This window comes from Strigops habroptila, chromosome 8, assembly GCF_004027225.2.
Source record: "Strigops habroptila isolate Jane chromosome 8, bStrHab1.2.pri, whole genome shotgun sequence".
NCBI lineage: Eukaryota > Metazoa > Chordata > Aves > Psittaciformes > Psittacidae > Strigops > Strigops habroptila.
In genome coordinates this window covers 60608969-60634261 of record NC_044284.2, presented here as the reverse complement: position 1 = coordinate 60634261, position 25293 = coordinate 60608969, and the positions used below count along the sequence as shown (strand labels likewise).

The window sequence follows — 25293 nt, the reverse complement described above, 5'->3', positions numbered from 1 at the left end:
TTAACTCAAAATTTGGTCCTTTATTAGGGAGTTTAAGTTTACAAATAGGTAACAAAAAGTATTACACTCCTGAAGACGACACCAAATCACATTTCCAAATGCTCTTCAAAATATTCCTTCCTTTAAAACAGTCCTTGATCACTTTGTGTTTCAATATGCGTGATGTGTTTCCTGATTTTCATTAGGATACAGGAATTGTATTACAGCACGAGCAGGTTTACCTGCAATGCCAGACACCGCTCATGGAGAATACTCTGTCCTTTCACAGTTTAGTCCTTGATCTTCACAGGTTCATTAACTGATTTTCTTCTGACTTCTACTATTTTTTGAGTCCCAGAGAATAACAACATTAAAATACACCAAAAATAATATAAAATGTAAGCAAGAAATAACAGACACAGACAGAGGGAATAAATCCGGTAACCTCTGTGGGGGATGCACTGTGGCACTCATCAGAGACAGGACAGCCATCAGGGTTATGGAGAGAAGGAACTGTAAGAGAAGGAATGATGCATTAGCTAATGGTGATTCAACACCTCAAATGAGTAAGCTGTTACTTTACTATGTGGCTGCTCTGTATTCTTCAATCTCTACTTGCAGAAAAACATTACAGCACATCTCTACACAGACACGGTGCAGCTTTCCGTGTTTGGAGCTGTATCATAGAATCACAGCGTGGTTTGGGTTGGAAGGGACCAGTTCATCCAGTTCCAAGCCCCTGCCACAGGCAGGGACACCTTCCACTAGAGCAGGTTGCTCCAAGCCCCTGTGTCCAACCTGGCCTTGAACACTGCCAGGGATGGGGCAGCCACAGCTTCTCTGGGCACCCTGTGCCAGCACCTCACCACAGGGAAGAATGTGCAGCTATGGACGTTAAACTGGTTTATTCAACTACTTCAGTACCAGGAAAAGCTGCAGGGAAGAGCTGTGGGAATTAAAATGACTTACCAGTGTCCTGACAATCTTGGGAAAGGATTTAAGCCAAGAAACGTGTCCCTTCAGGGAAAGGGAGAACTGCTTCAGCTGCAGGTCCTCAGCTGAAGTCTTCTCAAATATGGAAAAGGAAGTGGTGCAGACTGACAGGAACGCCAGCATGGTCACAGTGTAGGCCAGCAGCAGCCCGTCTTTCAGCAGCAGAGGCAGCATGCTGTTAAAAGAGAATTACCCACAGAAGTGAGGGCAGATTTCAAGTTATATTTCAAAGAATGTAAAGCAAAAAGGGAAAAGGAGATGTTTATACTGGAATTGGGGAAAGAACATGGGGTTTAAATGCTACTAGTAGTGTCCAACTCACCTGAACGTTGACACGAGTAAAAACCACGTGGCCATAAAAGGGATTTCATTTATGATTAAGCAGACTGGTCTAGAATGAAGAGAGGAGAAACATAAGCAAACCCTGAAGTGACAGCGCTTCATCCTCCACCCTTCACATGGATGCTGCGCTCCCACTCCTCCAGGAGGCCAGGCAGAGCTCTATTCCCCACTGGCATGGGCTTGGAAAACCCAGGAACAGGCAGCACCTGAAGTGCATCCTCTGCCAGAGCCTCTCCCAATCCTCCTTTATCAAACATTACTTTCAGGTACACACAGGACATCCGGCTCAACCTGCAACCATGCTGGGCAGCTGAGTAACATCTCTGCTTAGCATGGACCATCACCTCCACCAGCCCCAGGCAGGCAGCTCTGGCCTGCACCACATGGTGCTCCAGGACACACAGCCCAGAGATGGGAGAAGCAGGAGAGAGCAGCAGCATGGCTCTATTTGCGTGCTTTCACTTATGAGTTATTCACAAAAGCAAATGTGTAGAGTTTTTACAATCAGATGTATTTGTTAGGGAGGAAGCAGCATGCAATAACAAGATGAGGAAAAGAAGATCAAAATATATCCCCAGAAAAATAATTTACTTACACTGACACTAGAAGAATAGATTTTTCATGTACTTGAAAGGAGAACAGGAAAAATGACAATGCACAACTAACCTTAGGAAAGCAAATCAGAGACACATTAGTCTATGTGACTGCAATGCAAAGGGATGCTTTAGTTTCTCTGCTGGCACAGACTTGACAGGAATCTCTGAGCTAAATGATGTGTTTTTTCTAATTAACTGCTACATTTACTCCAGTGCCATTTCCAAGTGCTTCTGCCCCCACCTCTACACACTGAAAAGTACATTGTTTGAAAGTTTACTCAGTGTAGTCAAAAACTACTTCATGTGAAGAGCCCTCGCTCTTGCTCTGCTTTACTGGCAAGAGTATCCCCAAACTGTGGGATGCTCTGTTGTGTGGCAAACACAACATCCACACACATCAACACTGGCAAAGCTCAGTCCTGGGGGAGAGCTACCCACCTTTCTGACAGAGAATTTTGCTTCTTGTCCTGACCAGCCAACACACCAAAGTAAAACACAATCCTTCCCCCCCCCACCAAATAAAACACACACACTAAAACGTAAACCAATTCTACGAACAGATAAATGTTAATTTTAAGGCAATGTTGTGACGAACTCTCAAACTTTACTCACAGAAAATTAAAAAGAGAAATTATCTTTTAACTCTTGAAACCTTAAGACCAGCTCCATGGGATTTTGAGTTCAAGGAAACACTGATTTTTGCATGTAAGTCAGGTTAATGTGCTTAAGTTCAGTGATATAGTATGACTAAGGAAAGGCAAACATTTGGGAAAAGAGTATCATTCTCTTTTCAAACCCCTCATGAGCTCACACTGTCCATCTTGGGACTTCTGTTATTGAATTTTGCAGCTGATGGAATAAGAAAAACTAGCACTTTGGAAGCTAAACAATAAGACAAGACATTCCAACCCTGTATAAGGCTTTAATGTGTATGGAACCTTCTAGAGACTCTTCAGAGGAAGATAATAAAAATAGAGCATTAAATAATTGGGGTTCAGGGAGAAAGTCTGGATTTAAAAGACACATCAGACGCCTGAACACATAATAACATAACAGTTTTTAAGTGATCTCTGCAGCACCAGCACAACGGCACTGAACGATACCACACTTCACATCACAGCAGCTGTGAGTGGAACTGATACTCACTGGTGGATCTAAACCAAGGAGCAGTTAAAAACATGCACTTACCAAAGCAAACTTAAATCCTCGGAGAGAGGGCTGGGCTGTGAGCTTTATACATGCAGGCAGCAGGCTCAGGAATGTTACAGCAAAACTAAAGAATTGTGTAAGAAAAAGAGTTTTAATACATGAGTAGCTACATCCACAGTCTCATGTGATCACTTCTGAAGATCATCTAAGTTTGGAATTCAGTTTTCGTTTTCAGAAGTACAAAATGACCCAAGGAGGCTCCATCACAAGAGCACCGAGTGCTCTTTGCTGACAGACATGCTTTTGAACAAGGAATAAAGCATTTATTAATGGCAGTCCTGGAGTAATGGTTGGACTTGATGAACTTAAAGGTCTTTTCCAACCCAGCTGATTCTATGATTTCCATTAATATTTCTGACTCTGCAGATCTAGACTTGAATCCTTCCATTAGTCAAAAACCAGAACTGTGAAGTCGGACTTCCAAGAGCACTACAGGAGGTAGTTCTTTAAGAGGAAAGCATGGAAGTTTTAATTGAGTTTTAACCAACCAAGTAGCTTAAATCACTATATAAACAAGCAGGAATTTTTTCAGTCATCAATATTCCTAACAGAACTTGGGGAATAGAATCATAGAATGGTTTGGGTTGGAAAGGACCTTATGATCATCCAGTTCCAACCCCCCTGCCATGGGCAGGGACACCACACACTAGATCATGTTGCCCAAGGCTTTGTCCAACCTGGCCTTAAACACTGCTGGGGATGGGGCATTATCACTTGGAGCAAGATAGTTGGAGCCAGCATCACTTGGGAGGAAGGTACATACAGTAGAGGAAAGAAAACATTTTCTCAATATTTTAAACATCACTTCTCATTCTTTGACAAAAATCACTCATTTTGCAAAATATAACAACAACAATAACCTACCTAAAGCACTTCTGTTTTGTCTTACCTGAGTTTTAGTTGAGTTTGAGGTGATATTATATTCTTTATCTTTATAAGGACACTTAGACTGCACCAAATATTGGCTACTTTATCCTGGAAGGGGAAAAAAATAAGGTAATTAATGACAGTTACATTCATTTAAGGTTACATTTGTGACAACATTGGGGCTTGGAATGTGGGGATTGTTGGGTTTTACTATGATGGTGTGAAGAGACACTTGCAGATGTGCTTAGATGTACTTTGTATTATTCTGATCTTCCAAAACGGGAAGTTTCAAGAGGCTTAATTAAAACATACTCTAAAATAACTGAGAAATAGTTCTCCAGCACAAAAGATTGGCCTTGAACTCAGGAGATCACGCACTTTGTGAGAATAAGGCTCTGAAACTACCTGTCCCAAGAGTAAACGCTGGTGTATATGAATCTTTGTTCAAATGTGAAGACACTCTGCACACTGCCACGTTTCATGACGTACCTGGGTGTCTTTAGCCGTGCTTGCTGCCTGCTAGCAATGACAGAGTTAACCTCTCATAAATCAAGAGGTCTAAAGACATTAGCAGTTGTGCTAGGATCACTTTCAAAATTAAATCTGTAACTACAGCTCTCATGCTCCTGAAACTCATCCCGAAACAGCTGCTGGAGGCACAGCTGTGTAGACATAACACCACGAAAGCTGCTCGCACCAACAACTGAGCCATCTTCCTCACATGCTCAGCAGCAGTACAGAGTATGTGCCTCGAACCTGCTGAGGATTACAAGCCAACAGAGGGTTTGGCAGCACCAGCACACACACACACACAGAGGACGCCTACTTAGTAGCCAATACGGTTTTACAACCAGTAGCATTTGTTACTGCTGCTGTAAATGGGAACTGATTCAAAGAACCTGTTCCAGGCACCCCGGTGTAAATTTACTGCGCGTTGCTTACGTGGACAATTCCTCGGTTTATCTCGATCAGCATCCAGCAACTCACCCCCTGATCAGCTCAGGAAATATTTGGGCTAATATTAGACTAAAATCCTTCAGCTCTTTCCATCTCTGGTTATTGTCATTTACAGGTTTTAGTTTTAAACTTGGTACTGAATAAGAAGTGTGGTGAACAAAACTAAATTCGAGATCATTCCTAAGGAATAGGATCATTGTTGGGGTGTTTTGTTTTATTTGGGGGGTTTTTGAAGGATGGTCTTTTTTGGAGGGGTTGTTTGGGGTTTTGTTTTGTTGTTGGGTTGTTTTTTGGGGGGGGGGTTGGGTTGCTCTTTGTTTAACTAAACTAGCAGGGAATACACTGAGAACACTTCGATATCACTGCCTAAATAAAACATTGCCTTTGGTCCATTAGCATTAACGTCTGAAGAAAGAAAAGTGCCCGTTGTGATATTATTTATATCTAAAGAAGATTAAAAGAAAATTTAAGGATTAATCAAGCTATGTAAACATTTGCTTAAATCCCTGAGACATCAAACCCTGGAAATTCAAAGCTTCATTTTATTGCTTAAACTTGAAGCTGAGAAGCTGCTTTTTAAAGTGTAACATTAAGATTCACGCTCTAACTAAGGAAAACAGCAGCAACAACTCCCTGTTGCTGAGGAAAGGAATCCCCTTTCCTTTATCAGCAGGACTCCCTGGTGCTGTGTTAGCATTAGGTGAATGAGGAATTGCTTTCCTGGATTAAGGCTGCGGTACTCAGCACCTTGCAGCATGCAAATCTCCATAGCCTGGGGAAAAGGAAAAGCAGAACCAGCCTAAAACCTCTGGAAAATAGTGGATTTTCAGTGCAAGTTTCCACAAAGTGAGACAAAAAGGAAGTTGTAAAATGCACCCAAACCATTATTTTTAATTATTTCATTTTAACAATGAATCCTGATCAAAAGAAGCTGAGCAGGCCCAAAGACAGAGCCTGAAGCTGTTGACTTTCAAGGTTACATCTTCTGACACTGTCAATTACTATGGAATCTATTTCAATGGAAAAATGTATGGATTGAAGTATGGGTTTGATGATGGGATAAGTGTTGTCTACTCGTATAATATCCTGGAAGATGCCAGCTGAGCTGGGGTTAAATACTGGATTAAATAACTGGCAAGAAATGACTGCTGAAGAAGCCAGCTCGAATTACTAGTTCTGTGGTGTGTCTCCCACATGAAATCCCTAAAGGTCACGCTGAAGGTTTCTCAAGGGATCTAAGAATACAGAACATTTACAGTGGGGTGGGGGAGAAGAAAACATGCATGCCTCAAACAAGCCTCGGTCAATGGGAAAGAGTCTTCTGAGTACTTGCATGATTTGTTCCATGTCGGTACAGAACGGGAGCCAGCAGACAGCAAAGGAAACCACCACTGTCCCTGCTATCTTAGTTAGCAATACTAATCTGCAAGCAAGAGAAACACATCAGAAAAGATTAATCCACCTACTGGTAACACAAGTCAGGTCTTAGTTTACAGCACAAACCTTTTACAACAAGGGATACAGAACTGAAGGTAACAAATCTAAACAAGGAGCCACCAGCACCATAGAAAAAGTTCATTGTCCCCAGGTTAGTGAGAACTCCATGAGGACCACAGAGTTACTGCTGACACTCTAACCTGCTTGCATGCTGCAGCCCGGATTTAATTTAGCTTACAGCATGAAGACACCTGAACAGATTTTGCTGTTTGTTCAATGGAAATACTTCACGTAGATCTCAACAAGAAATGTTTATCTTGCAGGAGAGGAACACATTACAAGAAGGGAAGTATCTTCCACTAGAAATGAATTCAGAGATGCTCACATGCAAACAAGGAGAATGACATTCTCAATGTCAGGAGAAAGGTACACTGGTTTAAGTCACTTACCCCTTTCCTTTCAGTCCCTTCTTGAAGCACTTGCCAAGCAAGTAGCAAAAAAAGGGCAGGGAATGGTAGAGTTCCATTTGCTTGTAATTCAAGGCCAAGCAAAAGGCCACTGACCCCAAAAGGTCCCAGTCGTAAGACAAATAAAGAACACCCCACAAGGCAAGGCCGAGGCTCACTGAGTTGTATATGGTTTTTTATGTCAAGGACAAGATACACATCTTCATAGCGGAAGGCAGTAATGAATGTCCAGAGGGATGAGTGTAAAATAGCACACAAAAGTTCGTTCAAGTTAGTTTTAAAAGCACATTGCCAGTTGTGACTCTGTTATTCACAGACAGAAGTAACTGTACTTCTCTTTAAAGTGTATTTTTTAGATTTCCAAAGCTTGATTCAAAGCTTACACAGGCAAATTTGAGTACAAGTAGTGAGTGTGTTAATTATACACGTATTATGTATTCAGTCAATCAAGATTTTGGTGACAATACTGTCAAATGCATCAGGCTAAACATGTTTTTCTTGGTATTTACATGATTAAAGATAAACCTTTCAAGAGTCTCTCCTCCCAGTTCTCAAAAGGTACATACAGAATATTCAAATACATCAGTATTTAAACTATATATTACTTAGATCGAGGACTTCTGAGGTTTTTGTGACACATTATACTCACAACACACCCTCATCCACAACCAGTCCTCTTTACTGCTAATACTGCACAAGCAATGAATAATAGTTACTAAAAACAACATTACTTCCTTATGACTTTAAGTAGAAGTCCCCAAGCTCAGGGTTTGAAGAGCCTCAGCTACACTTCCTATCAAACTGTAACAAAATATTAGCTTTGTCTTTTACTGGTTTTTACACAATGAGAGAAACCAAAAAGACACAGTCAGAAACATCACAATATTTTGTTTTCTCTTTGCCAATAGAAACAGCTGTGACAACACATTCAGATTTGTCTCCCTGTTTTCAGCCCACTCAAATTTCCCACTCAAAATCACAGAATCCCAGACTGGTTTGTGTTGGAAGGGACCTTAAAGCTCATCCAGTTCCAACCCCCTGCCACGGGCAGGGACACCTTCCACTAGAGCAGGTTGCTCCAAGCCCCTGTGCCCAACCTGGCCTTGAGCACTGCCAGGGATGGGGCAGCCACAGCTTCTCTGGGCACCCTGTGCCAGCGCCTCAGCACCCTCACAGGGAAGAGCTTCTGCCTCAGAGCTCATCTCAATCTCCCCTCTGGCAGGTTAAAGCCATTCCCCTTGTCCTGTCCCTACAGGCCCTTGTCCAAAGCCCCTCTCCAGGTTTCTTGTAGGCCCCCTTTAGGCACTGGAAGACTACCACGTATTTTACTGCCATGTATATTTGAGATCTCAATTTCACATCAACAAATTGTTATACCAAAAGGCTCTGCCCTTGCAGAGATGTGCAGCAGCAGTTCAGGTTAAGTATATCTATTGACTTCTTGAGAGCTGGTCACAGCTAGTCAAGTTATCCATGCAAGAAGCACAGGGCTGGAACAAAGCACACGAGACCCTGCAGTGCATGTCTGCTTCAACACAGCATCTGCTGCACCTGCATCACCCAGACATGAGGTTTATGGAATCTTTTCTTAGGATTCGATGCTGCAGATTCCACATCATCTACAGTCAACCTATTCCACATTTCACTGTAATTATGGTTCAGAGATTTTTTTCCATGTATTTAAAAAAACCCCCAAATATTCCCTATGGTGACTCAAGGACGTTACTTCGTGCTCTATCCAACATGGAACATACAGAACAGATTATTGCCTTCCTCTTTGTACATACTAGGAAACTAACTCTGTGCCACCTTCTGACCACCAGCTTCTCTCTAAGAGGAACTGCATTCATTCCCATCTCTATCCTTTTAAGTATCCTTGGTACAGATGATCTGTATCTTTGAAGAGTCAGGCCAAAAATATGATTTCAGAAGCCCTGAACTGTAACTCAAATACTCAATGGCATTATGAACTTTTCTCCTTTGAAATCTACATTCTAAGATATAGTATCTTCCAAGTTCACCATGCATTCTCTCAGAAAACCACAAATTAGTAAACTATTTGCTTGATTTAGTAGTAGACACAGAGATTCAACATCTCCTTAGAATATTTAAAGATCTACATTTATTACAACTCCAGGATAGCGTCCCACTGGCTCAATGGCACTGAACAGGGCAGCCTGGAGCAGTCAACTAACAGCATTTGCTTTATGATGTGCAAAACCAGTGTAAAACCAGAAATCTTATTGAAAAACCCAGCTGTGAAGGTGTCTGCCACCAACATTGACTAGTCAGCCCAAGAGCCTAACTCATGTTAGGTGCCTAGCTGGCACATGGTTATGTGAAGTGCCAGTGTCAAGCAATGGTAAAGGCAAGACAGAATGGCACACTTTACAGAGGTGAACATTTTACACACTACACCTGACACATTCCTCTGCCACCTCAAGAAGATCTAAGGTGATTCTCTCTCCAAACACAAACCACAGGAGCACAAGCCATCATTCTTTCCACTGTCGTAGTGTTGTCACTGTCACAGCATTGATGTTTTCTGCAATAAAGTGACTGACAAACATGAGCTTGAGGCACAGGAAGAATGCTATTCATGTTTGATTTGCCCCAGTTTCAACTATTTGTCCCCAACGTATTTTAGACTTAGAGTTTTCTTTATCATCTCTGCTTTGGGGTAGGCAGAAGCCTCTCAGATGACTTTGTACACAGAAGTAACCTCCCGCCCAGCTAAAGACAACTACTAAAAGAACTGTGTTACTTTGGAAATTGAAAGGAATTTCACTGCAGAAGAAGGATACTGAAAGTGTCCATGGTCAATAAGAATGAGGCCTGGATAAAGCAGTATGCAGAGAGCACTGGAAACCTGGGAAGAAGGATCAAAAAATAAGAGGGGAAAATAATTATTTCTAAGTTAGAAATCAGACAGAGAAACTTGTACTACTACTCTGGTACAAAAATCTGCCCCTCCATGGTGCATCCTATATGTAGGAATCTGATTTTCTACAAGTAATATTCTGAGGAATAAAAAAAGAATAAAGATTTCCCATAAGTGAGAAAATATAGAATAGAGACCAGCCTGCCCTTTGCCAACCAGCTCAGAGATCACCCACATCCACCTAAAACCTTGGAACCACTCCAAAAACCCTAAGACTTATTATTCCAGAATGTATGGGTTCTACCATAAGGAGTGTACAAGACAAAGCAGTTCCGAGATTCCCCCATCGTGGGTTTACTGCCCAAGTAATAAATTCACAAAGGAACACAATTCAGGAGTTCATGGCTACTAAACTTCAGAGCACCTTGTTATTGAAAGCATTACATTAATTGCTGTCAGATAAGATAATGGCTTTATCTTTTTAACTGAAAGGCCTTTAGTATGAGATGTAATGACTGTCATCAGTTTTATGTCAATCGAAGCCATCATAGTGTTCTATACATTAATTCACTCATACTGTTACATTTCTCCCCTGTTTTAACAGTGTGTTATCTTTGTTTCTTCATTTACACATACGCCAGATACTTGCCTTCTTTTTAGTTGATGTTTCTTTCAAGGAAAAACAATATAAGATAACTGCAGGAATATAAACCAGCAAATCAGCAAGAATCACTGAAAAATAAAGATTAACTTTGTTAGAACCCTCCACATACCTCACTTAATGCTATTCAAGTCACACATATTCATTTGGATTGTGAATCTTTGACTCTTACTTATGGTTTTAACTTAATGCTCCACATCTTGGTTGCATTTGGTGTTAAAAAACACTCAGATGATCATAACTACACAGTGTTGGGGTAAGACTAGTTGTCTACCTTTTGAATATGGGGTTTGCCTCTGTACCCTCACTGAAAATTTCACTTTAGTCATTCAATTCAACTGGATTTGAGAAGCCACAGGGCTATAATTCCAGCTGAATAAGCTTTTCCATTATCTTACATTGTGTTACAGTATGGTTTGTTGTTTTAAAGATAGCTCCAGTTGGCAGTTACACCAAAGCTCATTTTTTGCAATTGTTTAGGGAACAACAAGGAAAACATATAGGCAAATAAACATTAAAACATCAGAAAGTTCTTCATCAGAATAAACTGGGGAGTTCCACTTCAAAGGACAAAAAGAAAGGGGTGTACAGAATTTGATCTTGTTAATGTCTCGAACGCTATCATTTCTGATGTCCAAAAGCTGCTGCTTCCATGCGTTCAGCTGTTTTGGCTTCTGGCACAGCCTCAGTCAATAAGGGAGCACACTCTAGTTCCTCACATGCCGAAATGAGAGAAGGCATTCTTCATTCTCCAAAGAAATCAACTACAACTAGATCCAGTCAAGTTGTTTGATGAAACAGATAGTCTGGAGACACAATAAAGAAGCTCTAAGTTCTAACTATCATCTCCAGTCTGTGTGATGTGGATAAATAGCCTAAAACTAGTTGGTTGGCTGCCATCATCTGCCTACAGCAAGTATTTGTGAGAGGGTGGACAACAGAACCAGCAGGTTCACCTGACTAGAATTGTGTCAACTCCTGCTCGTGCTTAAACCACCAGGTGAATTCCTTGAGTGTTGTCTTAAGAGCCTGAGAAGAAGAGTCAGATTATTTCTATACAACAGTTGTGGAAAACATGCAGTTATTCCAAGAGGGAAAGTATAATTTGCCTCTTTTTAGTCATGGGATTTGGAAGAACATGTTTAAAACTATCAGTTATTCACTGCTGAAGCCACAATTAAACAAACAAACCTGAGGCATTAGCAAAACAAATCCACTGACACTTAAAACAAAGGTGTGATGCCAAGAGCTGACACCAACAACTCTGAATTATTTTAATGCATTCTTCTAATGGCTATTGTTAAAAAGTGTTTATCAGCTCTCCTCAATCCATCAGTGGTTTGTCAAGTGAGTTGATTTCAAAACTAATAAAGACCATTTCAAGGGTAATTAAGTTCTAGTGATTTTTATTTCTTTTCAATTCAATCAATTTCTAACACCAGACTGAGGCTTGTGAAGTACTGAAAAGCTACTGATGAACAACACATTCTGCTGTTGCAATCAGAAAACATTTTGTGCAATTCCAGTATTACATAAAGCAAGAGAAACCCTTCAAATGGAAGAAAATAGTAACAGGATAACACAGCATCTTCCACTGCTTAGAGAACAGGAGCTCACAGGCCACATTGCTTGCTGACCCACTGATAGAGCTGCTGAATTGTTATCCATGTATATTTTTTCGGCACTTGTTTTAACCTTTTCTTTCTAGCTCAAAATAATCAAACAGTCAGAAAAGTGACAAATGAAGTTTAGGATAAAAGTGGTGAAATACATTTTTATCTTTTTGTTAACAGAAGTCTACCTCTAAAAAGTGGTGACTCTGAAAGTGACATCTTTAAAAATATCAAGTATCTCTCCCTTTCAGATAAAGCATACAGCTCATAATAAACATCTCCAAGACCTCAAGAGGTTGTTAATGCCAGTCTACACATAAAATAATTCCACCATGAAAACCAAGCTAAGCTGAAAATGAAAAGCATGTTTATCAGAATGGAAGGAAAAGCAACAATACTATTTTCAAAGTTAAAAATGGGTCTATGCTACAAAAATGTGGCTTTGTCTTAAGAGTTTTTATCAATTGGGTTAAAAACTTAGTTTGTGTATTTTATCAGCTTCACAAAAAATGGCAGAAGAGAAAAGAACACAGGAGTTTGGTTCATAAATGGAGCTGCAAGGCTACCCAAGCCCAAGAACTGGGAATAAACTGGTAAAGACAAAGAAGCTGCATGACATTAAACATGCTAAATTAGTAAGCAAGACAATCTGTACCATCATCCTGAGGAAATATAATTTTCCTACCTGTTGTACGCATAAATAACTTATGTGGCTGACTCTCATACCCCCGAGATGTGTGCAGAGCAATCCAATCAGGATTTATTAACTTTGCACTGTAAAACAAAGTACAGACACATCAAAATGTAGACAGTTCTCATTTCCCTTTACACTCCTCTCAGCAATAAAGATGACACGCACAGGAGCATATTCCAAGAATTAAGATGAATGGAGAAGGAGTATTTCAAAGAGCAATAGTGATCAGTGAAAGATTTCCCTCACGGCTGCATCAGTTTATGCTATAGACTTTAGCTACTCTTTCACAATTAAAAAGAAATCATCTTTGCAAACAGTAAGACTGGAATACAATATTTATTAGGACAAGATAACCACCTTCAGTCTGGTTCCACTGACTTTTAAGAAAACAATTGTAAATACCTTTCATGCTTAAGTATTAAATATAAACCATTTACAGTTCACATAGATGCCCCACATAACTCAGCCTGTGCACTTTAACCTACATTCTTATTCCATAAGTCCCATTCCAACAGCAGTAAAGCCCTTGTGGAAAAAGTATTCCAATAACAGAATTCTATTTACATGATATCCAGTCATCAAATGTCACTTGGGCTCTCAACACACGAGAGCTTTCCCGTGAGATGCACCCAATTCCTACAGCACTTTTCTCTGTGCATCACTGATCCAACAGGGGCTTCTATGGAAAGATAAATGTCTAAGTCACATCTAAATCTGCTAAAGTTTACGGACCTGGCAAAAAAAATGTAACTCTTCAGTTCCCCTTGAGATAATTACAAGACAGAAAAACAGCAGTATTAGTTTTAAGCAATAGGGATACATGTAACATCTATTTCCCTAGCTTTAAGGAAGCAAACAATACTCTCCATTTCATCAGCTGCCCAGACTGGTAGTTTTTAGCTACTGGTTTCTCTCCTTAGTAGAGAAAGACACAAAAAGAGGAGAGAAAGGGGGGAAGAGAGACGAATTTGGTATTTCATAAAGTATTTAAAATCATTAACTTACATGTAAGCACACACAAGACTGTGGTAGGCAGTCAGAGGTGGATAATCCAGGCCCCAGTACAGAAGGTTGTTATCACTTGTATTGAAGTACCTAAAATAATAATAATAATAATTAAAAATTTTAATAAGGATCTACATTTCCAGCTTTGTTTCAGCCCAAGGAAAAAGCTGAATATTTACCCAAATATTTGTATTAATATATTCAAAATCCAATACAGGAGACAGGAACTTCTATATCTGCTTTATTTTACTGCACACAAAAAAATCTCAACAAAACAAAAGCAAAAGTGATTCAGAGTATTCTCACTTGTGTTTGCAAAGCAGAGTTTAAAAAGCTGCTAAAGCTACTTACCTGGAGGGGGAAAACCCTTGATGTGAACAGAGTCTGACAAAAATCCAGAGACAAAGCCTGTACAAGAATAGCGGTGCACATCTGCTGCAGCTCTAGGCTTGTGTCTGTGCCAGGCTTTGCAGGTCCTCACCTACACCTACAAACCAAACCTACATTTTTCACCCATGTCAATAATTCCAGAAGACAGCAGTCGATTTGCCAAGAAGGAAATAAAACCAATGGAAATTGCAAAAAAAAAAATTTAATTCACTAGTTATTTTTTTTCCTTGTATTTATCCTACAATCCTTTTTCTTCTGGACTCGGACAGCCTGTGCAATATGTGACACTGGCTTTTGAACAGTTAAACTTTATCTGCTCCTCTTTTAGACTCTACTGTAGCATGTTGTGAACTGTTCAACAGACCTTAATCTGAAAATGCTGGAAAACCATCTATGGAAGTTATGCTGCTGGAAAGCAACTGAACAGAAGTGGAAAAGGGTGGCACAAAGATATTACACAACCAAAAAGCAGCATGTATCTGGAAGAAAACTATGCCACAGCAGGTGCACTTAGACAATACTGTTAGCATGAACATAGGAGTTGAGGCTGAAAAGTTCCTTAGAAGGCAACACCAAGTTATCAGAGTAACCTCAATAACCACAGAAGGGCACAAACCCCAATCAGATACATCAGCCACAACCCCTTTACCTTGTTCTGCCTCAAAACTCAGGTAGATCATGTGAGAGATTTGCCCATTTGGAATTACTTTGTCAGTATGTCTATGGAAGGCTGGCAGCAGTTAAAATTAAGTCACCTCTTCCAGATGAGAAACAGAAGGTTTTATCCAAGGAAAACAGAAGTTACAGAAATAAGGCAATAGACCCTTTATATCTCACAGTGAAACAGACTGACTAGTCTAACTGCCATGGGGCAAGCTCATGGCTCTTCCAGTTTCTCTTGTCAAATGCAGCCAATTTTTGACATTTATTATAGTAAATGATATTTCTTGAATTCTTTATGAGCTGCCTGAAGAATCTGATGAACTGATGATAAATCACGTTTCTTTGAGTTGCATCTCTGCTTCTTACCTGACGATTCAAGACTGCTCATGCCAAAGCAGTTCAGATTCTTCATGCAGATTCTAAGAGTCTGCAACTTAGTAGTAAACTTTCCAGGTTTGTTTTAGGTTTGGGGGTTTTGTTTTTCAATTTTGCTTTCCATAAACTCATAGTTTCAACAGAAAAAACAATCCCTATGCCCAGTAATACTTAGCAAAAAAGCTTCCACAGTTTTAATTAGCAGCGTAATAAGGAAGGATGTTCATAAAGGAGCCTTAAATAAATAATGTCAAGACTCTAAAGAATAATATAAAAAAGAAATATATAAGTTCTGGCCTTTGGCTCAGAAATCTCACAGAAGGAAACTAATACTGTAGTTTACTGCAGCAATTTGTCTTATAAATCTTTGTTTTGGGTCAAAGAAAACAAGCACGGAACACGCAGCTGTATTACCTATAGGTGCCTGTTTAACAGTCAACGTGACAGCTCTCCTCAGGAGAGCTGCTCTCTGTACGTAGGAGCCAAGTTTACAGAGGAACACTTGCTTGCTGCATAGACAGCTCTTCTAATACTAAACAAGCAACAGCGCGAGAAGTGATTAGAATTTCAACTTCAAATTTGAATACTATTTTTACACCCTGGAGTATAATGCATTTCTGCTTATTTCTATACTACAGGAAGGGAAAGACAGCTTAGTATTCTAGAATGTAATCCCTTCCGTGTCAGCCAAGATGTTCTTTTCCAACACCCAAAACTGACTATGACTTTGCTGTATTAGAAATTCAATTCCCAAAGCAGACCCAACCCAAAAACCTCCTGTTATAAATAAAACAAAGAGCAAATACAACAAGGCTGAGATGCCCAGCTGGCAGCCCAGAGGCTAAACCCAGCCTGCAATATAGTTTCATCTGCCCTCAGGGAATGCCTAGAAATAATGACTGCTATAACTCTTAATTTTAAGTACATATAGTTCCACGTAGCAGAGTGGATCAAAGCTGCCAACTCTATAATTATGTCAGCTCTCCATTATCCCAACTCTGGCACAAGGAGGGTTTGGCTATCCCAGAAAAATGCAGAAGAGAAATGATAATATAGATACAATAGGATGATCCAAAGTCACAATGTAAAATCATCTGCGGAGTTTCAGAGTGTTATATTTACAGAATTGGCCACACATATATTTACAGCAATACAATTGAACTAATATTCTATTCTGTCATATTAACTTCTTCCCCAACAGACAGCTGAGGAAAAAATTACATCAAACAGAATGCAACTATCCCTATTGGAAAATGACCTGGAGTTCCAATGTATTCCAATTTACATTGTAGCACATATATGGACTAAATAATTTTTATCATTCCATGCAAGCTCTAAGGAATATTAGGAACAATATAAAAACAAATACAATACTTGGAATAATTTTCCTACTGGTTTAAGTGATCTGTACAAATTAAGATCACTATCCTTACAGCTAGAGTCCAGGCACCCACATTTTAAAACCTGTATTAAGAACATGTGTGTGAACAACTAACCCGCAGGTGTAAAAACCAACCAGTGCCTCCAGCACAAGAATTCAAGTCTGCATTTACTGGCATGTCCCTGCCTTTCAGCTTCAGGGAGATGAGCAGAGCTTGGTTTGGTTTTGTCAGTGCTGATAATCACGGAGGTTTTGGTGCATTAGAGAACTAGAACTCAGGAAGCTGAACTGATTTCTTTTTTAAACCAGAACCCAAAATCTCATATAAGCCTGCTAAAAATTACTTCTTGATCTTTCCATTGAATCCAAAACAAAGCTCAAGCTTCACAACAGAGAAGCCAGAACAGTTTGTTATAGAAACTCATAGCTGGCAAGTCAAAATTCTAAATTTTAGCTTTTCTTTTTTGTGAAGAAAGTGGTACCTCAGCTTAAGAACAGGGTGATATTGTATTAATACAAAAGGGATTTTAGTATAGTTCAGAGAACAGTAGAAGATGTTGCAGAGATCTTAAACTTGAAGGTATATTAAAGTAAGATACAACCCAAAGTTTCATTACATTTACCCCTTTGTAACTCACACACTACATACCACTGCCTGATGGGCAAATTGTAAGTAACTTCTTGCCAGTGCCTCTGAGCTTCATAGTCTCCATACATCGGTGGTTTTCCTGCACCTAAAAAGAAATGGCAGTACCTAAGGATTTATTAAGTTTATGTAGATTGCTTTTCCTCCAGATATGTATTTGCATATTAATATATTACTGATTTTATTCTCCATTCCCTTATGATATTTGAGAACAAAATAGAGACCTGACCTGCTATGCAGTCTAACAGGGAGGGGAAAAAAGAAAGTTATACATTCTTTTGGCCTTCTGGATATTTCTGCAACAAGCATTTATCAAGATATTCCACTGTGAAGAACTGCTTCCTCATCTGACAAAAAAAATCATTTCCAAGTGTAGATGAAAAATGGGGCACTTTCTCTGAAATAAGAAAATGTACGTAACAGACATCTTGTACCGATTCTGTGTGAGCTACTACGTATCCTTAGTATATATCAATTGACAATGTTCTCACTTGTGTTTCAGCCACATTGTGGTACTTTGCTTTTAAAAGTAACAACCAGCCTTATCTTCAAATTTACTTAGAATTAGGACCTGCCAAAAGTCCCCTAGATCCCTTCCCTCTGCTGCCTGCCTACAAGAATACTGTGTCTGTCCCTTCCCCACGAACCTTAACAAGGAGTTAAGATGAGCCGTTTACCAAACGAGGCCATTCAGCACACAGAATAGGTTTGGAAGGATTTTCTCTTATGATCTACAAAGCTTTCTAAGTAATAACTGCTCCATTTTGCTTTACAGGAATTCTCTCTCACACATTTTTCAACTGAGTGATTGTGATGTAGCAGTTCTGCAGAGTGAATTATGTTAAAGGACACTTTTCACACATGCATACACAAGTCTCTCAGGAAACTAAGATATTTCCTTTTTTTTCCACAGAAAAGAAGCTTTATCAATGCAAATACTTCAGAAGTCTACTCATAAACAATTCCCTCAACATAAGCCTAACGCTGATAATGGCAGTATGTTAAGCATCTTTACCACAGAATTTATTTACTTGTGCTTATTGAGAACAGGAACTGGCCTAATAACACTTCCAGTGAAATACTGACATGAGCCAGACAGAGATTTACGAGTTTCTTTAAAATATAGGAAAGCCATCTATATTTTTTCACATGATCTATGTTTGTGGGAGTCACACAAGCTCAGATATGTACTGCTTATTCCTGGGTAGTGGAGAGAACATATTATCTCTGCTAATTTATTCCTGGGTAGTAGAGAAAAGAGATTATCTCCACAGTATGACACATTCAACTGAAGTTTCCCAAATAAGTGAGGTCACTGGAGAATAGGAGGTTTAGCAGTGTCTGTTCTGTAACTATAAATCTAGTGGAACAAAGAACCTGCCATAGGGTTACTGAAATACAAGACTAGGTGTTATCCAAATTTAAGCGTGTGTATGTGTGTGCATACACACATATGCACATATATAAAACCACACATTTTATTTCAGCTTCTCCCCCTCTCAAAAAACCACAACACCAGAGGAAGTGATATTAATTGGCGTCAGAATGATCAAAAGGGATCTTAGTCCAAAAGCTCAATTACTGAAAGCCAAATACAGAGACTAATCACGCACCGGTTAGTTTGAGAATACATATTTAGCTTCTACCTACAGCAAGCATCAAGTATACAGCTGAAAAGAATTCAGAATTAACGAAAATTGAGCAGGTTTTTTTTTTTTTTAAAGGGTCACAAATACTTTAAATTTAGAGTGGTCTTATTCAGTTCTATTGTTACCTGGAAGGAGACATTTTTAAGGGTCTGAAGCTGCCTTTCAACGCGGATGTTTAGCTTCATTTAGCAGGAGTTTAGCAATGCATTAAGAAATATGCATTAATATATGAAGCCAAGTTTTTCCTCAATAATTCTCCAAGATCAGCTAATCTAAGGTCATCGTAAATGGTAACCTTTCAAAACAAGGTATTAGTTATCTGCTTCCAGAGGCAGATCCAAAACCACGCTGGATGGCTAGCAACAACAGAATGGAACTGATACAGCAATCCAAGACTCTACAGTAAATAAGGGCAGAATTAACCCCCTTGTTTCTGGCCATCCACACCACTTCAGAGCATGCTGAATCAGCACTTCTACCAGAGCCTGCTTCAGAGAACGATGACTGCTTCTAATCCTTTACTCAACTTCACTGCAGTGAGCAGCAGTGAAAGCAAAACAGGAACACAGCAGTTTAAACACTACCCTGCCCAATGTTCTGTCTTGCTCCTGTCATTAAATGTATATTACTTCTGAAGGAAGTCAAAGAGGGAAAAAAAATCCAGTGTAGTTATGCATGACAGCTCTAACATTCAGGTTCATCTCTTTTTTCAGCCAGCCATTGCTCGAAGTTAAGCACATGCTTTAATAATTTGGATTGGATCAGACTCAGCTTTTTCCTATTCCAAAAAAAGTTATACAGTCATTGCATAGGAAACAAGATTAAAAAAAAATGTTATTTTAGTTCAGGCATCATTTTAAGACTCTCAAAATCTTGACAGGTTTGAAATTAAATCAACTTTAAAAGATCCACTTAGCAATCTAACTGTAAATACTTGCAATGCAACAGAGATTTAGCACTGTGTGGCAAAACACAGGGTATTTGGTTTGCGGTCTATGGATGGGTAAAAAAAGCCTGTGTTACCTACAGAACAGACTGCTCATAATGGCATCTTCGGAAATCAAACAACTGTGCAAGAAGGTGTACATGCAACTTATCTGCAAGCAAATTCCTCCAAGTAAGTGAAACCCAGGAGTTACCAGTTTAAAAAAATCACTAGAATGCTACAAAACAACTCCAACTACTCAGGGGATGAAGCTCCAAGTTGCCTTAACAGAAAACTACAGTTGAATTTGACTGAGCTTGTGATTCTTTTAGTTGATGGGGATTACAAGTAATGGTTTGGGTTTGAGGGGGTTTTAATTTGCAGAGAGCAAGCTTTGTGCAAGCTTGTGCTAAGTGTAGGAACAGCATTGAGAGGTTTGGAAAAAACAACCTGCTAGTTCTTTGCAAACATTCTGAGATGGGGAAGAGAAAACCTCATCTATTAAAAGATTATACCTCTAGTTCATGCTGTGAACAACCTGAAGGAAGTATAGCTACAAGGCAGAGTGTAATCGCTCACTCCACGTCACCTTTACACCATCTTCATTACCACCAGTACAGTTTTAGCTAAATATAAATTAAGGCTATAGTTGTTACGCAACTTAAAGGACAAGATTAAACAAATGTACAATTGGATTGCAACAACATTCTGCACCTACTGAAATAACAAAGGCATGGGGCGAACAGCCAGCTGTCCTTTGGCTCTTTCTAAAACATTACTGACCATCACGCACACAAAAAACAACACTGTGGTGTGTTTTCCTCAGCGTTTTATTCCAAGCAGCTGTGATGATAATCACTGCACACTTCAGAAACATAGGAACAAGGTATTACACAAACCCCAGGGAAATAGAGAGGCACTAAAATATATGACAATACTTGAAATAACACATTGCTTCCTATTTATGATTTTACATGCAAGTTTATTTTAATTTATCACAAGCTCCATAATTCACCTTCATGTGGTTGCTTTACAGACCATGAACATGTATTACCTGAGTAAGAACTGAGCGACACAGTCCAGCGTACAGTAAGTGCCAGTAAAACAGTGATTGTCATTAAGCTCCACTTCTCCATAGCTGCTCTTTGTAACAAGCCAAAAGGTACCTGAAAAAAACCACCATAAACATTGCTATAGCACTGTCTGTGAGTTTGTTCCTTAGGCATTTAGTAGTATGACAGCTAATCTCAGCTTTCTCCCCACCCAGAAGCATTCTGTTTCTGTCTCGCGTCTGGAAGCGCGCCGCAGTCAGGAGGGGTTTCGGTACCGGAGAATTTCTAACCATGAAGCCCAAAGCTGCCCAGAAGCAATTTTCCCCACTTCTGAGCTAGAACCTGAAAAGGCATCTGATAAAATGCATAAAAACAACAGCAAGAGGGGTAAAAGATTTCAAACCACTTAAAAGAATTCAGTTACCAGATCAACACTACACTGTATATACACACACAGACTTAAGCATCATCTCAATAAGCTCCACAATTTGTTTGTAAGTGACAAGAGAAGAATCTACAAGAGACCAGAAGAGAAGACTGTAGTGGTAGTCAAAATACTCATGCCAACCACGTGCATTAAGTAGCTCACAAACTAGTATTTATCACTGAACAAGAAAAACCTTTTCTGAGATGTCTGTAAAAATTACTCTATTGATAACTCACCAGGAAAAATATTACTGTTAACAAGCGCACATTTAAAAACTCGGTGTCACAGTATTAAGTATTTGATTAAGAAAACCACTGCCAAATTACACAAAGTGAAAGTCTGGTAAAGGCTTCTCTGTTAATTTACACGTATTCAAAAGAGATTTAAAAGTTAATTATGTGCTGGCAGGTCTTAGGCTGGACCAGGTATTGTCTGTTCTCCTGCTGCCATTACAAAAGCACAGAGCCCACTATAAACTCTGCATCAAGTATTCCAACTAATTCCACAGGAATACAATCATGAGCCAGTGCATAATAAAAGAAATTACCTGTGTACCACTGACCTAGGAATGCAAACATCTGGCATTAGTGACCAAAATCCCTGAGCTGAATCTTACTTCAGTCTCCTCAGTATTCAAAAAGGGACTTGAAATTCTACCTCTCCCTTCCCAGCACCAGCAACCTCTCCCTAGAGGATACACCAGATGAAACCTACCGGGCTCAAAAGATCTCCTCCATCCCTCTATCCAAAAAGGCAAGATTGATTTCCCACCAGGCCTGCTTGGCCATGCTAAGGATCCAGTAACAACAAGAAACACTGCTAGATCTCTCAAATTAAAGGCCACATGCATCAAACTCAGAAATCAAGAAACAGAAAAGTAATGATGTTGCCCTAAGCAAAAACCCCCTAACTATAAAACTTTGACCCAGAGAATCAAAAATAATTTAGTCTGAGTTAGGAAAAAAATGAAAAAGAAACTACTCCAGTGTTGACAGTGAGAGGCAGCAGTAAATCCAAAGGCTGCACTTCTGCCAGATCAGCAACAGCAGCACCATTCCCTCCAGTCAGCAACAGATACGTTACAGACAAGCGGAGGAGCCTGGGTACAACTGTCAAAGGCTTTCCTTGCAGAAGAGGCATCATCTGATTTAACTGAGTTTAACATACCTGCCACCGCCAAAAATAAGGCAACAAAACCCAATTCACACAGCAGCAGCACTGAACCGCTGGTTTAGTAACAAACAACATCAAGACATGTTCTGCTCAAACTAAATCCATATTTATTTAGCATTCACAGAAAGGTGTGACCCAACAATACCACCGAGGGCATAAAACAATGCTATTTTAACACATAACTGGATGACAGCAGTAGATCACCATCTATAGGTAGAAAGGTGAACAATGCTGCAATGCTTTCAGTGCTACAGCTGTGCCCATACCACAGGTGAAGCACATTGACCTAAATAACAGATACCGAGGTCGATTTTGTGGATCATTTTATCCTAAGTGAATTCTTGTGCTTCCTAAACTTGGGTCAAATAACACCAGAGTCCTACTAGACTTCCAAAAATCAAATGTCCCAAGCGTGGCCTTTCCCTTCTATAAAATAATTACATCTGCTCTTCCTTTCTCCCTGCAGCTAGAACAACTAATTATACTTCTTAGTTCCTATGTAAGGCCAGTCTCACACACAGACTCCTCCATCCCTGTTCCTCCCTGTGCTTCTGCTATTCCCTGTGTTTGGGGTAACTCATTCTCTGGGGTACTGAGTTTCTTCTTTCTCTCTGCTCAAAAGTGGTTATTAAAATATTCTTTCCTCCTCCTTAATAATTATTCCATACCTCCTGAAACGAAAGCCATGCCTTTATCAGATTCTAAAGCACAGACCCCTGATTTTTGCTACGCCATGGGTAACAATGTTAAACAAAGTTTTCAGCAGATGATAAAGCTGGTTTGGTCAACCTCAAACTTTTTACCTCTGGACGAGCAACACCAGAGGGTCTGTCAAGCGAGATGTCACCTATATGGAGCGAATCACAGCTCCAAACACCACTGCCCTTCCACGCTGCCTGCTATGGAGATGCGGATAAACAGCACGGATTCAAACACCCGCTCCTTGCCAGAGGGAACCTCACGGAACTCGGTCGGAGACGCTGGTCTAAAAGAGATGCCAGCACGCAGACCCGCACCATCCCATCCCTCCCCAAAAACACAAGCACCACATTAACAGCGTGGTTTGTGGAACCAATCCCCGCTCCACGAGCCCACTGTGCCCACTCCCCATCCCAAACCGCGTTTAATTCCCGGATTTCCCGCTCAGCCTCCCTTGAGGGACACAAAGGGGGGATGCAGCGGGGCACCGGGGCCTCCCTTTCCCCTCAGCCCCCTCCCGCGCCGCGGAGGAGCGCGGCACACCCGCCCCGCGCACCGACAACAACGATGCTCCGCGCCCGGGACCCGTGGGGCTCCAGAGGGGCCCGCCGGGACCTGCGGGAGCGGGACCTGAGCGGCGACTCCCTCCCGTTCCCTCCCGCCCGTTCCCGCCGCTCCTTACTGGGCACGTCCCGCGCGCACGCGCTTCCGCCTTGCAACCGGCTTCCGGCCTCCGCCGGCGGCGGGCGCGCCCCCGTGAAGGCGGTGCAGGAGGCGCGGCGCGCGTGCGTGACGGGAGGGCGGGAACGCGGGGGGGGAGGATGTTCTGCGCCTGCGCAGCGGCACCCGCGGAGGGTGCGCTGAGGGGCCGTGGTGCGGCGGGGGTTTACTTCAGGGAATGCGGGAGCCCTGAGCAGCCGCGGTGGAAACCGACAGGGACGGGCCTGCGGTGGGCGGTTGCCCTCAGAGGAGGGCGCGGCTCTGCCCCGGCTGAGGCTGGCGTGGAGGGACGGGATGGGTTGTGTTGGAAGGGAGCTTAAAGCTCACCCAGTTCCAACCCCCTGCCATGGGCAGGGACACCTTCCACTAGAGCAGGTTGCTCCAAGCCCCTGTGTCCAACCTGGCCTTGAACACTGCCAGGGGTGGGGCAGCCACAGCTTCTCTGGGCACCCTGTGCCAGCACCTCAGCACCCTCACAGGGAAGAGCTTCTGCCTCAGAGCTCATCTCAATCTCCCCTCTGGCAGGTTAAAGCCATTCCCCTTGTCCTGTCCCTACAGGCCCTTTTCCAAAGCCCCTCTCCAGGTTTCCTGGAGCCCCTTTAGGCACTGGAGCTGCTCTAAGGTCTCCCCTTCAGGAGCCTTCTCTTCTCCAGGCTGACCCAGCCCAGCTCTCAGCCTGGCTCCACAGGCTGAGAAGAACTTTATTAGCCGAGATCATGAAGTTAAGAGAGAAACAGAGATTAAATTAGAGGAAAGGGTTTAAAGCCATTCCCCCTTGTCGGAAGTGGATGTTCATTCATGTTTTCACTTGGCTCAACTGCATCCCTTCATGGCACAGGGGGTACTTACCTCTACTTCAGCAGTTCAGGGAGATGGGAAAATGTGATAGTGGGTGTTAGTGGTGAAAAGCACAGTCTTGGCACGCAGGAGGACTGGCTTTTTATTCAGGTCATGAATCTAAGTGTTTGTTTTTGCAGAAGGAAGGGAGCAGCTGGAAAACTTGTTCCTTAACTACACCAGATAGCTGGAGAGCACCTCCTCAGCCTTTGTGTCTGGGAGACTTTGTATAGGAACCAGCCTGGAGAAGAAAGGTCCTCTGCACCACAGGCCTCCTTCTTACAGACTTTCAGTTCTACAGACTTCAATTCCCTTTAAGTACACAGCAGAACATGGTGCCCCATCCCTGGCAGTGTTCAAGGCCAGGTTGGACACAGGGGCTTGGAGCAACCTGCTCTAGTGGAAGGTGTCCCTGCCCGTGGCAGGGGGTTGGAACTGGAGGAGCTTTAAGGTTCCTTCCAACACAAACCAGTCTGGGATTCTATGTATGATCCTAGATAATCTTTGTACAACCCTTACCAATGTTTAGAAGTACACTCTCTTTTTCTTTAGATTTCCATGTTTTTCTTCTGGTTGTGTGTCTGACTGAGGTTGGCGTATGAAATTCAGCAGAAAATTGATTGTTTTTAAAACAAACACCACATACTGAGGGTTT

The 25293-nt window shown here is 41.2% G+C and overlaps 1 protein-coding gene across 2 annotated transcripts; it reads right to left on the bottom strand.

Moving 5' to 3' along the window:
• On the bottom strand, positions 1–23824 carry ALG6 (ALG6 alpha-1,3-glucosyltransferase). 2 transcript variants are annotated; one of them, XM_030494234.1, is made up of 15 exons: positions 23764–23824; positions 20785–20896; positions 17160–17244; positions 13702–13791; positions 12688–12776; positions 10378–10460; positions 9652–9716; positions 6830–7015; positions 6231–6366; positions 4009–4094; positions 3099–3183; positions 1910–1980; positions 1295–1363; positions 949–1147; positions 1–492 (listed from the first exon to the last, which is right to left on the bottom strand). In XM_030494234.1, the coding sequence occupies exons 2-15, from the start codon at positions 20864–20866 to the stop codon at positions 295–297; spliced, it is 1524 nt and encodes a 507-aa protein (XP_030350094.1). In that variant the 5' UTR covers positions 20867–20896; positions 23764–23824; the 3' UTR covers positions 1–294. The 2 variants fall into 2 exon arrangements, with proteins under 2 accessions (XP_030350094.1, XP_030350095.1); XM_030494235.1 differs by lacking the exon at positions 23764–23824 and adding an exon at positions 23186–23402.
• Between the last annotated feature and the right edge of the window lie 1469 nt (positions 23825–25293).

Bases quoted from the DNA above. Each gene is read 5' to 3' on its own strand.
- ALG6 (XM_030494234.1), bottom strand. From the start codon at position 20,866: ATGGAGAAGTGGAGCTTAATGACAATCACTGTTTTACTGGCACTTACT. The intron at 9,717-10,377 runs GCAAGTATCTGG...CCTTCTTCCCAG, and splicing joins AAACATCAACTAAAAAGAAG to GTTTCCAGTGCTCTCTGCAT. The intron at 3,184-4,008 runs GTAAGACAAAAC...ACAATTCTTTAG, and splicing joins CAAACTCAACTAAAACTCAG to TTTTGCTGTAACATTCCTGA.